We start from the raw sequence: 13,686 nt of genomic DNA, 5'->3' as shown, positions 1-13,686 counted from the left end.
ATTCTCTCAGTATGATATATTTTTAAAGGATAGCCAATTTTAAACTAAGGCTTATTTTCTCTTTTTGGATAGCTGAAAATTTGCCAGTTGTTCAAACATTTTAATTAATAGGGCATGCAAGCAGTACTTTTTTATTTTAATTTTTTTTAGTTATAGTTGGACACAATACCTTTATTTCACTTATTTACCCAGGGTCCCACATATGCAAGGCGAGCACTCTATCACTGAGCCACAAGCCCAGCCCCTATTTTATTTTTTTTTAGTTGTCAGTGGACCTTTATTTATTTATATAAGGTGCTGAGAATTGAACCCAGTGCCTCACACATGCTAAGCAAGCACTGTACCATTGTGCTATGACCCCAGCCCTACAGGCAGTACTTTCAAATGACATTGATGATTATCCCTAAGAAAAAAGGTTGATTTGAGAGTATTATATATTATTAGTAATTTAATGGGTATTTCAAAGTATTTTCCCAAGAGTAAAAAGTATTTGTTGTCCATATATAATTGAAATTCAAACTTGTGTTGGGAAAGGGATCCAAACAGAAAATTCTAGGAAGATTCTGAGAAATCACAAAAAGAATATTGGTATGGATCAAAGATCAGAAGTATAGGCCCATGGACCAAATCCAGACTGCTGCTGACAGGTCCACAGCACACCTACTCGTTAACATCAGATCTGTGGCCGCTTTTATGTTCTATCTGCAAAATTGAGTAGGAACAACAGAGACCCCAAAGTCTAAAATTATTATATCTAGTCATTTATATCAAAAGTTTGCTGACTCCTGTTCTAAATATTCCCCCACAGATCAACAAAGCAGACTTTTGATAAAACTACTTTGTTAAATGCATTGGAAATCTTGGAAATATCACTGAAGTTTAATAGCAAAAAAAAAAACAATAATTCAAACAGTAATCCAATAAACATAAAAAAGGTAAATAGACAGGCAAGGTGACACACACGTATAAACCCAGATACTGGGAAGACTAAAGCATGAGGATAATAAATTCCAGTCCAGCCTCAACAACTTAGGGAGACCCTGTCTCAAAATTTTTTAAAAATGGGGGAGTGGAAAGATATACTCATTGGTAAAGCACTCCTAGGTTCAATTCCCAGTCCTGCAAAAATTTTTTTAAAAAAAGGTAAATCAAACTAGGTGCTTAGGTATATACCTGTACATCTCAGTATTTTAGTCAACTTTTTCACTGCTATGACCAAAAAACCTGACAAGAACAATTTTACAGGAGGAAGTTTGTTGCTTACAGTTTCAGAGGTCTCATAGATGGTGAATCCCATAGCTCTGCGCCCAATGTGAAGCAGAACATCACAGCAGAAGGGTGTGGAGAAGACAACCAGCTCAGGATACCGCCACGACTTCTCTCACCAAGGACAAAATATGTACCCCAAAGGCATGTTGCAATGACCTCCCTCCTCCAGCCACATTCTACTTGCCTAGGGTTACCACCCAGTTAATTCCTATGGGGGCATTAATGCACTGATTAGATTAAAACTCTTCTAACCCAATTATTTCTCCTCTAAACTTTCTTACATTGTCTCACACATGAGTTTTTGGGTGACACCTAATATTTAAACCATAATACCCAGAAACTCTGAAGACTGAAGCAGGAGATTGCTTTTTATTTATTTACTCTTTTCATAGTAAATAAGTCCTTCATGAAGGATTCTGACCATAGCTGTCCTCTCTACTCTTTAGTTACCATTTATCTCTTGACTTAAACTGGCTTCTTTTTCATCTTGTGTCTTGAATTCCCTTTTCTTTTTTTCTTACTTTGCACAAAATGTCAAATTATCTCTGTATATGTAGTGGTTAACAAATGAGTCTTCATGCTATGCTTTTTTTTTTTTAACAAAGCCTCCATGTGACAGTAGACAACCGTATAGGTTCTAGACTAGCTAAGACATACAGATGGGCCTGCAAATAAGTCAAACAAGAATAAGAGAACAGTTCGTAGAAAAGGTGATGTGACTGAAGTCCAAAGGGGTTTCATAATTACAAATGAATGAATTCTTTTTTTTTTAATATTTATTTTTTAGTTATCGGCAGACACAACATCTTTGTTTGTATGTGGTGCTGAGGATCGAACCCGGGCCGCACGCATGCCAGGCGAGCGCGCTACCGCTTGAGCCACATCCCCAGCCCGAAATGAATGAATTCTGAGGACATGTTTGACATATAGAATAATGGAATAATTTTAGAAAAACAAAACACTAAGAGTCTGTGCGAATTTGATAATTCACATAATAAAGGATACCTTAATTCTGTTTTATTTCCATCCACAGATGGTATTACTATCATTTTTTAATCTATTTTTAAATTTTTGGGGAAATATCATACTAATAATTAATCATAGGTTAAAATAATAAACCCTAATTACCCTTAAAATCATTTATTTTATTTAATTTTAGTAAAAACAAAGACAGGTAAAAACTTCTATTTCTATAATCAAACAATGGATGGGGAGAGGCCAGATTCTTCAAGAAAGAACTTAAAGTAAATTAAGATTTCTTTTTGTAAAAACAATAATATTCAAGTCTAGTTAAACTGATAGCTTTCAACTAAGAACGCATTTTAAGATTAGTAAAAAGTCCAATTAAAATCTAAATATTTTTAAAGAAAAGATTTCTTAAGATTAAGAAGTAAAACTATTGTCAACGTATTGATAAGTATAGACTTCATTTGGACCTGTTTCAGTAGGGTGGTAAAGATCATTTATAGTTAATATATAATTTATGTTTAGTTCACCACTATATCCTAGAAACCTAGACCAGTAGTGACTAGCACTTAGTGGGTGCTCAATAGATATTGTTAATAATTGTCACTTTTAAAGGGACTTATTTGTATGTTATGTTTCTGTAGTGTTTAGATTTTTCCTTATAAAACAACATCATCCTTTTGTAAGAAGAAAAAATAAAGTACTTTTTCTAAGATACCCAGGGAAATCCCACTATCTCCACCAGGATTGAACCCCTAAAACTAGGCTTTTCCTAATATGACCATCTTCAGAAATTATCTGAGTAAAATGATTACTTCACAAGTTTGATTAGGCCATACCTTGCAGTTTCCTGACTTCATAAAACTGAGAGTCAGATTCAGACCTTTAAATCAAGAGTTCTGCCATTTTTCCTAGGTTACAACCAAGCAGTAACTACTCAAGACTAGATCTGACTCTTTTGTCAGCTATCCTCATGGATCTAATTTCCGAGACCATGGTTGAGGTGTTTACCCTGAGAAGTGCTTTGCACCCAAGAGTCCTAGCTCCATCAGCTGTTGTATTTCAAGCATATCACTCGTTATTACCAGGATATCTTGACCATCAATTCAGCCTTCTGTTTTGATATCTATGAATTCAGCTCTTACCCAAAATTACTGAGAAATCATTCTCATTCATATTCATTCCCCCCTGGCCTTTAACATGTCAGTGAAGTAGAAACCCCTTTGTCCTTTCCAACTTGCTGTGAAATTTATTTTATTTGTAAATCCAAAATTGATTTCTTAACTCTGTAATGAGCAATCTCCAACTGAAGTAATTTCTCAAGGAAAAAGGGAGGAAGGAAATCAGACTAACAAGGATGGAGATATCCAGAAAACTAGAAATTCTAGGAATCTTAAGATTTACGATACCTAATAATTTTAGGCTCTTCATTCTCTTTTGCTTCCTTAGATTCTAGAAGTATATGTACCCCAACTATTTGGAAGACTAAAAAGCAAAAATATTAGATGGGGGTCTGTTATTTGTCATGGAATGTGTTCTATCATTTGGAGGCAGTTGAAACAAGACAAATAGGAAGGCATATGCATTCCTCTATAATGCATATGCCTTCCTATTTTGCTGCAATCAGTGAAGGTAAAGGCTAGAAGACAGGCTAAGAACAAAGACTACAGATAACCATCACCATGTGGCCCCTTTCCCCCACCTCAGCATTTCATTATTTAAGAGTTAAATAACATTTATAACAGAACAAGCCATGAATTAAATGATTAAAAAAACACCAAGTTAAAGCATAAAGGAGTAGAATATTGAATTTTAAGAATAATTTGTTAGGCATGATGGCTCAGGCCTATAATACCAGTATCTTGGGAGGCTGGGGCAGGAGGATCGCAAATTCAAAGCCAGCCTCAGCAACTTAGTGAGGTCCTAAAAAATTTAGGACCTCAAAATTAAAAAAAAAAAAAAAAAGTGCTGAGGATGTGGCTCAGTGATCAAATACTCCTGAGTTCAATCCCTGTTACCAAAAAAAAAAAAAAAATTAAGAGTAACCAACTGGAGCCAGGCTTGGTGGCACATGTCTGTAATCCCAGTGATTTAGGAGACCGAGACAGGAGGATTGCATCAAGTCAAGGCCAGCCTAGGCAAACTAGGGAGATCCTCAACAACTTAGTGAGACCCTATCTTAGATTTTCAAAAAATTAAAAATTAGAGTAATCAATTAATTAGTTTGTAGTCAATTTCTTCTCTTAAAGCCTGCATAAAATGATATTTTAAATAAAGTCTGTGATTCCAGATTATTACCTTTTTAACTGTTCAGCCAGTTAGAACTATAAGATGAGAGGACTTTTAATTGAGATGTTATTTACTTAGTATAAAATTTGCCCTAGGGCTGGAGTTGTAGCTCAGTGGAAGAGCACTTGCCTAGCATGTATGAGGCACTGGTTTAAATTCTCAGCACCACATATAAATAAATGAAATAAAGGTCCATCAACAGCTAAAAAATATTTTTAAAAATGTTTCCTATTAAGTACACAATTTAGTAGTATTTAGTATATCCAATAAGATTGTGAAACCATAAGCACTAATTCTGGAATATTTGCAGTACCACCAAAAGAAACCCATATTCATAATCAGTCCCCATTACCCCGTACTCCTAGCCCTTTGCAACCATAAGGTACTTCCTATCTCTATTGATTTGCTAATTCTTACATTTCATGTAATTGGAATCATGCAATATGTGACCTTTTGCAACTGGCTTTTTTCATACAATGTAATGTTTTTAAGGTTTTCCATATTGTGCCATACACCAGGGCACTATTCCTTTTTATGGTTCAAAAAATATTCCATTGTTTGTAGTTCCATGTTGTGTTCATCCTTTCCTTTTGTTTATTCATGTAATAATAAATTATTTTTATTTGGGTGTTTCCATTTGGGGGCTATTATGAATAATCTGATAAATGTTCATGTGTAAGTTTTTGTGTGAACAATGCTTTTGACTTAGCATTTCTAAGTTTTTCTAGAATAGCCAGTTTCCTTTTATAAATTAGACCTACCCTTCTGATATACTAGAAGTACAGTGAGAAAAAAAAGAAATTACTTCTTTATTATTTTTCTATCCTTACACCTAGCCAAGTGTTTGGCACTTAATAAATGATCACAAAAATGCCTGAATATGAGTGAATGACTAATAACTTGAACTTCACTCATAGTTTTGAATACTATTGGAAAATAATTATCAAATTATAAAATATTACAAATAGAAGTTCTTTTACATAAATATAATTGTGTCTTATAATCATTAGGGAATCCTAAACTATCTACTGCAAAACTATCTAAGCATTATGTATGCTGTAAAATTTTTAATTCACATCATTAATTTATTCATACATCACTAACAGGGCCAAGGCTTTTCTTTGAGAAAGTCTCAAAGAAACTGAGTTCTATGACATCTTTTTTAAAAATCACACTCATGATATATTTGTTGACTGATATCCAATTTTAGTCTCTTAACTGGAGAAAGAACTTAAAACAGTAGTGAAACAGTTTGAACATAGATACCTTTGGATTTTTTCTTTTATCCTACACTCACATAATTTTATAACAAAAAAAGTTTTAACTATTTACTTTGAGTTTTTTAAAAAATATAGTTTGGAAACTATTCTTTTTTTTCTACACTTTCTTTATGTAATTGAATTGATTTTTTTTTTTTTTTTTACTGTGGACCAAACCCCCCAGGGCCTTGGCACAGTATGCAAGCAGTACCACTGTGCTACATCTCCAGCCTTTTGAATTGAATTTTTACTATAAAAATACAACCAACATAAACAGATTGGAGACAGACACAACTGACTCTAAATAAATATGCAACTTAACTACTAAGATTAGAAAAACAGGGGCATAACAAAAAGTGAACCATCAACGTGCATCAGTGTATTGTGGGAATTAATTATTTTGTCTTTACAGAAAAAACAGAAAACTTTGTCTAATCTTGAGACTTAAATGAAGCTCATTTAAAGGATATTCTATATTTTTGATTAAGTACTGTATGTGTATATATATATAATTAAGAATTATAATTAAAGAATTATAATTAAAGAATTTAATTATAATTAAAGGGACCTAAACAATCAGGGAAGCCTTTATTAAAAGAAGGTAGAATTTGAGTTGGATTTTGAAAGATGATCAGAATGTGCATTTGAGGAAAGAGAATATTCTCAGGAGGAGAATGAAAATTCATTCCTCTGAAGCCATGGGTTGGTTAGGGAAAGAAGAGGAAGGAATAAATACAATAACATTTGGTTTAATTGAATAAGCAGTAGTCATGTCTAAAGACCTAGATTTTTTGCTGTTGTTTTAATTTGGAGAAATAATAATGAAAGAAGAAAAGTTCACTAGGCAGGAATAGAAGGAAAAAAATATGGAAAAGCGATCTGTCTTTAAAAGTTAACATGTAAAATGTTAACAGTGAGAGAAATAGAAACTAAGGAAGGGCCAGGTCAAAGCATAGAACCAGTGGTTTTCAATGATAATCTTTTTTCAATCTACTAGTACCTGAAAGCTTTCAGGTAAGATTTTGTACAAGCTGAAGATTCCACAGCTTAAAGAAAAAGACTTTTTAAACCACAAGTTTAGACATATAAACCCAATGTCAGAATATCTTGAAATGAGTGGGGAAAAGCTGACTTAACATTGTAGGAAACAGTGGAAAACCAAATTATTTAATGACCACTAAATTAGATAGTAAAAGAAGGTTGTAAGCTACTTTTTGTTTCTGTTTTCTGTGATACTCATTTTATATTTTCTAGAACTGATTTGATTAAAAATAAGTATTGATTAAAATACTTTAAAAAGATTGACTAAAAATAAGTATTGAAATTTAAAACAAATGATGATTAAAACAAGTGATAATTTACTTGTAAATAATAAATCCAGTATTTAATATATGAGAAAATCATGGAATAGGTATTTTTAAAATCTGAGATGATTCCTTTAGCTCCTCAAAAGAGAAAGTCTCATAAATTCAGGACATTCCATGTAATTACTATTTGGTATCTTTTTAAACCTATTTCAGCTAGATTTCATTAACTCATATATATCAAAAACTTCTTTCTTATGTTGTTCCACTCTCTTAAATAATACTTTTAACAGTAAATTTTCAAAATATATCCAAAATCATTTCCCCCAAAAAAGTAGGTTTGATGATAAGTCTTCTGCTTTAATTTTTTTTTAAATCTGAGACCAACAATTTTTTTTTACAAATCTTTAAGGATAAATATTTCTTTCTCTACATTTTGATGAGAGGCCTATTCTTTTTTCATAAAATATTAAGTTGCAAAAGCCAAAAATATTCTACATATTCTCTCTCTCTCTCTCTCTCTCTCTCTCTCTCTCTCGTTTTAGGAGAAACTGCTTTATGTGGATTGACACCTCACATACTCTTGAGTTTAAGAAGTTAGCATTATCTGAGAAGTTGCTATTTTTAGGTCCAGCTGTAATGTTTCTAACTTTGGTACTTGGAGTAGTGGGTGCTTCCTTTCCCAGAAGGCTCTGTATTCTCAATATGTGCAGGTCAATTTGACATAAAGCTACCTACAAGGAGCAGGAGGCCCTTTGCAGCCTGTGTTTTTCATTTGAAAATTATGAGCAGGTATTTGAAACCTCAGGTTGTATTTGGGAATCAGCTACATGTCAGGACAAGCATGAATTGTAGTCCCTGGAGGCTGGGAGAGCATAATGCTTGAATTTAATTTCTTTGGGAGACGAGAAGAAAAAAAATACCTTTCTACCTGACAAGATTGACAGCTTATTAAATTTGACTATCTTCAGAAGTGTGCTGGACAATTGCGAAGTAATCGTTCATTTTTCAAAGATGATGATCAAGGAAACATCTTTACGAAGGGACCCGGATTTAAGGGGAGAGTTAGCTTTCCTGGCAAGGGGCTGTGATTTTGTTCTCCCATCAAGGTTTAAGAAGCGGCTGAAGTCATTTCAGCAGACACAGGTTTGAAACTTGGGTGTTTCTTTTAAGATATTTTTATTACTAATAAAACCACCCAGTGAACTAACTCAAAAATAATTTTATAACTCACTTGTATCTTGATATTAGATCAAGGAATTAATCTGTGTCCTCTATTCAGCTATTTGCAGAAAGCTATTTGTAGAGGGATTCCAACAGGTTTAAAAATAGACCTTCTGGATCTGGAATACAGTACTCACATTTTTCTCATGTAGAGAGAGAATCCAGTTTTAGAGACAATAAAATACAACTTAACAAATAATTTATAATTTAGCCAGAAAAATACTAGTATCTTTAGTAGGAATCTTTGATAGAATTGGTGTTAGAAGCCTTATTTGCACTTTGAATCAGTAGACTGTGTTTAACACACTTGGATCAGTAATGAATGTTTGATTTTTTGTTTGTTTTTTTTAAAGTATTGATCCTGGTAATATTTTTAAAGGCAGAAGTATTTTTATATATAAACAATTGTGTACATGTGTAATACACTGTGTAGGTAGATAATAATGAAGGATGGCTTCTAGATTATGAAAAGGTGATTTCTCTCAACAAGCAGTGAGACTGAGTGATTTCTGCCTGTGGTAACTTCTTTGCAGAGTTTCTGCTTTCTTGATTACTACCTTTGGGCCAGTGTCTTACCACACAAGTTGCCTAACGTTGCATACAATACAAATCAAGGGCTACTCAAATACTGGCCATCCAAATTCCATCCAGAAACCATAGTTTCATTGTTATTCTGACCCAGAATAATTTCAAATTACTTGGGTGAACTATGTGAATTCCATTTTCCCCCTTTGTAGGTCAAAACCAGATAAATATTAGAAATCCTCCAGTGATATAATAGTGTTAGAACACTATTTAGAATGAATAGTTAAATAATACTACGTTTATAAGGAAATGCTAAGGTAGAAAATTAAAATTCTTTATCCAGCTTATTTTTTTAATGTTGCTCCTATATTGACTGAAAAGCTTTATTCAATATGAGCAGTTGTCTAATTTACCAGTAAATCTAGCAAAATTTGTTCTACTAGTTTTTATTGTATAATGTTTATAAAGTATCAGTTTTATTACACTACTTTAAGGTTTAAATTATGTGTATCCTATTGAACTCAATGGAAAATAAATTGATATACCCAAAAGTTCAAAATAAATGCATTTTATTTACATCATTTCCTTTTTAATGACCACAGAACTTGATCAGTTTTATTAAATATGAAATTAACCAGTGACTTAATAAATTCTTGCCTATCAGTGAATTGCTCTGTGTTAAGAAATACACAATGAATTGCAAAATATATGCAGTATATAATCAAGTATTTTCCCATTAAAATAAAAGCTTTGACAGATAACCAGTGTTTGTGCTGAATGTCACTTACTTTGTCAGAGCAAAAGTATAGAGTTAACTGCATTAAAAAATGACAAAATCATAGAATTTGCAGGGAAATGGATGGCACTAGAGCAGATTATGCTAAGTGAAGCTAGCCAATCCCTAAAAAACAAATGCCAAATGTCTTCTTTGATATAAGGAGAGTAACTAAGAACAGAGTAGGGACGAAGAGCATGAGAAGAAGATTAACATTAAACAGAGATGAGAGGTGGGAGGGAAAGGGAGAGAAAAGGGAAATTGCATGGAAATGGAAGGAGACCCTCAGGGTTACACAAAAGAACATATAAGAGGAAATGAGGGGAAAGGGAAAAATAATACAAGGGGGAGAAATGAAGGTCAGTAGAGGGGGTAGAGAGAGAAGAGGGGAGGGGAGGGGAGGGGGGATAGTAGATAGGAAAGGTAGCAGAACACACAGTCACTAGTATGGCAATATGTAAATCAATGGATGTGTAATTGATGTGATTCTGCAATCTGTATATGGGCTAAAAATGGGAGTTCATAACCCACTTGAAGCAAAGTGTGAAAGATGATATATCAAGAACTATGTAATGTTTTGAACAACCAACAATAAAATAAATAAATAAATAAATAAAAAAGTATAGAGTTAACATTGGAGATTTTGCTCCAAACCTTCTCCCCCACTGGCACCACTGGTCTTAAATCTTATGGCTATAATTGCCCTGAAATTATTCATAACTACCCTGGATATCATACCGTGGAAAACAAACGTTTTAGGGAAACAAAGAATTTTTATGATTGAACACATGTAGTCTCTCAAACCTCTTTCTGCTTAAAATAATGGGAAGGAAATGACAAGAGACAAGTGACCGAGTTAAAGCTTTGAAGAAAGAGTTGTGCCTTATTTTAGAATTTTAAGAATATTTTCTACTACGATTGACTCATGAATCTGTATATGCAGATTCAGCATTAAGCAGAGAGAAATGTTTACTTAGAATAGTAATAGAATCAGTGTGTTTAATCCAAACTGGTTTGAAAACTTTAAATTGCTTTACGAATGGAAATGATTATTTATGATTGAATCGAAAAATTATGCCAAATTATACATAATCTTTTGAGAACCCCCACCTTTTGGCTTTGTCACTCATTTTCTTCCATGAGGACAGATCTGTGCCCAGCACTGTTTTGAATCTTTTACTCACGTTACATTCTTTAATTTCCTTCAGTCCTCACAACAGTCTTCCAAGGTGTAGGGATTATAATTTCTGTTTTATTACTGAAATTTTAAAAGGTTAAGTAACTTTCCTGAGGACACAGTAAACCATCACTGTTTTCTGTTCAGTTCTTCATTGGCATCCTTTCCCTCTGTGCTGTTTCTTCCTTGCCTATTGCTTATTGTAGGATTGTTGTTCAGACTTCAGGGGTAGCATTAGGCTAATTTAAGGAAGGAGAACATTAGAGCAATACTTTGTGATCAGTGAATTTAAAATAAACTTAGCCAGTCAATAGCCATTCTGTCTTTCATACTTTATGTAGCATCTCATATAGTGCCATGCTTATGAGCATAAATGATTGGGTTATTAATTAAGAGTGGAAATTAAAACTCTGAGAGTCTTCATAGAATCTGTTTTTTGCTTTTTCTGTGAGGACTCTCAGAACTCAGAAACAAACTCCTACCTGAACAATGGTGTACTCCTTCCGTCCCTTTTCCCTCAATCTTGAGTTATCTCCATCTTCCAATTGCTCCTCCCCACCCCCCGCACACCTTTTCACTGTCTTTTCTAATATCACTTTATGGTATACCACATCAAATTCGGTTTGGGGAAAAGAAGGATATAAACTGTAAATGAGTTACTTAACTGTAAAGGGAGTCTGGTTGTAATGAAATTAATGACCACAGAACTTGCATATTAAGAATATACCAAAAATGAGATAAATAAGTATCTTGGGTAAAATGGCATGCCCCTTGGTATTAAGTAAATCAATCATAACTAAAGTGCTTTGACTTTCATAACAAAAGTTTTTCTTAGCATCAGGGCTTGATAGTGATTCTTCCTCAACAAAGTTAACTAGAAAAGAAAGTAAAAGTAGCCCCCTACCCCAAGTGCATTTTAGATCTGTGTATTTAAAAAGAACTTGTCATTTCTGCCGATTGAAGGAGAGGAAAGACTAAGAACAGAAAGTCTAAAAACAATCTTCAAAAAGAATTTACTGGGCTAGGGCTATAGCTCAGTGGTAGAGCGCTTGCCTTGTATGTGTGATGCACTGAGTTCAATCCTCAACACCACATAAAAATAAATAAATAAAATGAAAATTTAAAAAATAAATAAATGTATTGTGTCCGTCTACAATTAAAAAAATTTTTTTAGAGAGAGAGAATTTTAATATTTATATTTTAGTTTTCGGCGGACACATCTTTGTTTGTATGTGGTGCTGAAGATCGAACCTGGGCCGCACGAATGCCAGGCGAGTGCGCTACAGCTTGAGCCACATCCCCAGCCCCTAAAAAAATTTTTTAAAAATACTAATCTAGTTTCAGCAGATTAATAGTACACCTCAAAGTCCTTACTCTATCAACTAATACTGCTCTTTGATTATTTTGAAATATCTGCCAAATGATTGATGGGAAAATGTCCTATAGAATTTTTAAAATATAAATCTATATAAACTCAAGTATCGATAAATAAATAATGTATTCATTTATTTAAATCTTCCTAGAGATATGCCTACTACCCTCAAGTAAAGTGAGTAATTGTGGTTTCTTGTATTTATATACTACTTCCTATTACTGGTGAGGATTCTCAAGAAATATATACAGTTTAGAATTTTTGTGTCTTATAATCACATTTTTCTTCCAGATTCAAAATAAACCAGAAAAGAAACCAGGAACACCACTTCCAACTCCAACCACTTTTCCAGTTAGCCCTCAACCTCTCTCCCCTGTTCCTGCTGTGAACAATGTTGTGAATGCACCGTCGTCCATAAACATTCCACGGTTCTACTTTCCCGAAGGACTCCCAGATACCTGCATTAACCATGAACAGATTTTAAGCAGAATTGAAACTGCTTTCATGGATATTGAAGATCAGAAAGCAGACATTCATGAAATGGGAAAAATTGCAAAGGTAATAACAATTACTAAATGATTAATAATTCCCTTTTCTCTTTCAGTCCCAGTGTTCTCCTTACTGCCTCTTTGCTGTTTTGCATGCAGAGGATTTTTTTTTTCCATGTTGAAAAAACGTTATTTGATACTATTAGATCTCTAGCTATAGTCCTACTTCATGGAACTCAAAGTATGAAAGAAATTTTAGTAGTATTCCAGTTCAACTTCCCACTGAATGTAGGAATTCCTTCTAAGACACCATTAACTTATAAATACATTCTCTTCTTGAATGCTTTCAGTTACTAGAAGCTCACTACCTTGCCAGTAGCTTGTTCCATATTAAAGAACTATGTTTATTGGAAACATTTTCCTTATGTTGGATAGGAATTTCTTTTTTTGTTTTCAGCTATTGACCTTACTCTACCCTGAAGCTAGATAAGGAGCCACTAGGCCATCTCAACACTAACATTTTATCCAGAAATAAATGAATGTGATACCAGGAAGCAGGTCTTTATTTTTTTCCAATATATCCAACTGCTTCTAATTTAATATTTTAGCCCCCTAATGTAGGACTACTGTGGCTGCACTCCTCCTAGAATAATATTGAACATGACTATCAGATTATAGTTGATAATGCCATTCCTCAGCTCAGGAATATTCAGGATTCTTTCCCTCTGTGGCAGTACTTTGCTTGGTTTGGTTTTATTTTTATCACTCATGTATATTTGAAAGTCATATCATACCTCAGATTTTAGCAGTGGTTCTAGGCTATGCTTCAAGAGGCTGAGGATTGTATGGAGGCAAGTAGGAGATCAAGTGAGTGTGCCCATGACTCCATGCAGACTTCTAATTAGAATGGTTCCCCAGCTTTCAGGAGAGATGTTAAAGTTTGAAAAGTGCTGCTCTTCAGGATAAAACCCTTCTCTTAGTAATCTAGGGCCTCCATACTCAGTCTCCAGAGATCCTTTCCAAAATTAAAATTACCTG

The 13,686-nt window shown here is 33.7% G+C and overlaps 1 protein-coding gene across 5 annotated transcripts in view; it reads left to right on the top strand.

Moving 5' to 3' along the window:
• Ppp2r3a (protein phosphatase 2 regulatory subunit B''alpha) overlaps positions 1 to 13,686 on the top strand; it is a 172,141-nt gene that overhangs the window by 66,738 nt on the left and 91,717 nt on the right. For 4 of the 5 annotated variants that reach the window (XM_058574874.1, XM_046431355.2, XM_046431356.2 and 1 more), the window contains one exon: positions 12,452 to 12,718. In XM_058574874.1, the coding sequence (XP_058430857.1) occupies positions 12,665 to 12,718 (54 nt within the window). In that variant the 5' untranslated portion in view covers positions 12,452 to 12,664. Of the gene's footprint in view, positions 1 to 7,680; positions 8,234 to 12,451; positions 12,719 to 13,686 lie in introns of those variants that run through there. The other variant, XM_046431358.2, reaches the window with a different exon arrangement.

This window comes from Marmota monax, unplaced genomic scaffold (assembly GCF_021218885.2).
Source record: "Marmota monax isolate L192 unplaced genomic scaffold, Marmota_monax_Labrador192_F-V1.1 WCK01_AAM20220418_F8-fsc00022, whole genome shotgun sequence".
NCBI classification, from domain to species: Eukaryota; Metazoa; Chordata; class Mammalia; order Rodentia; family Sciuridae; genus Marmota; species Marmota monax.
This window is presented reverse-complemented; position numbering and strand designations above follow the sequence as displayed.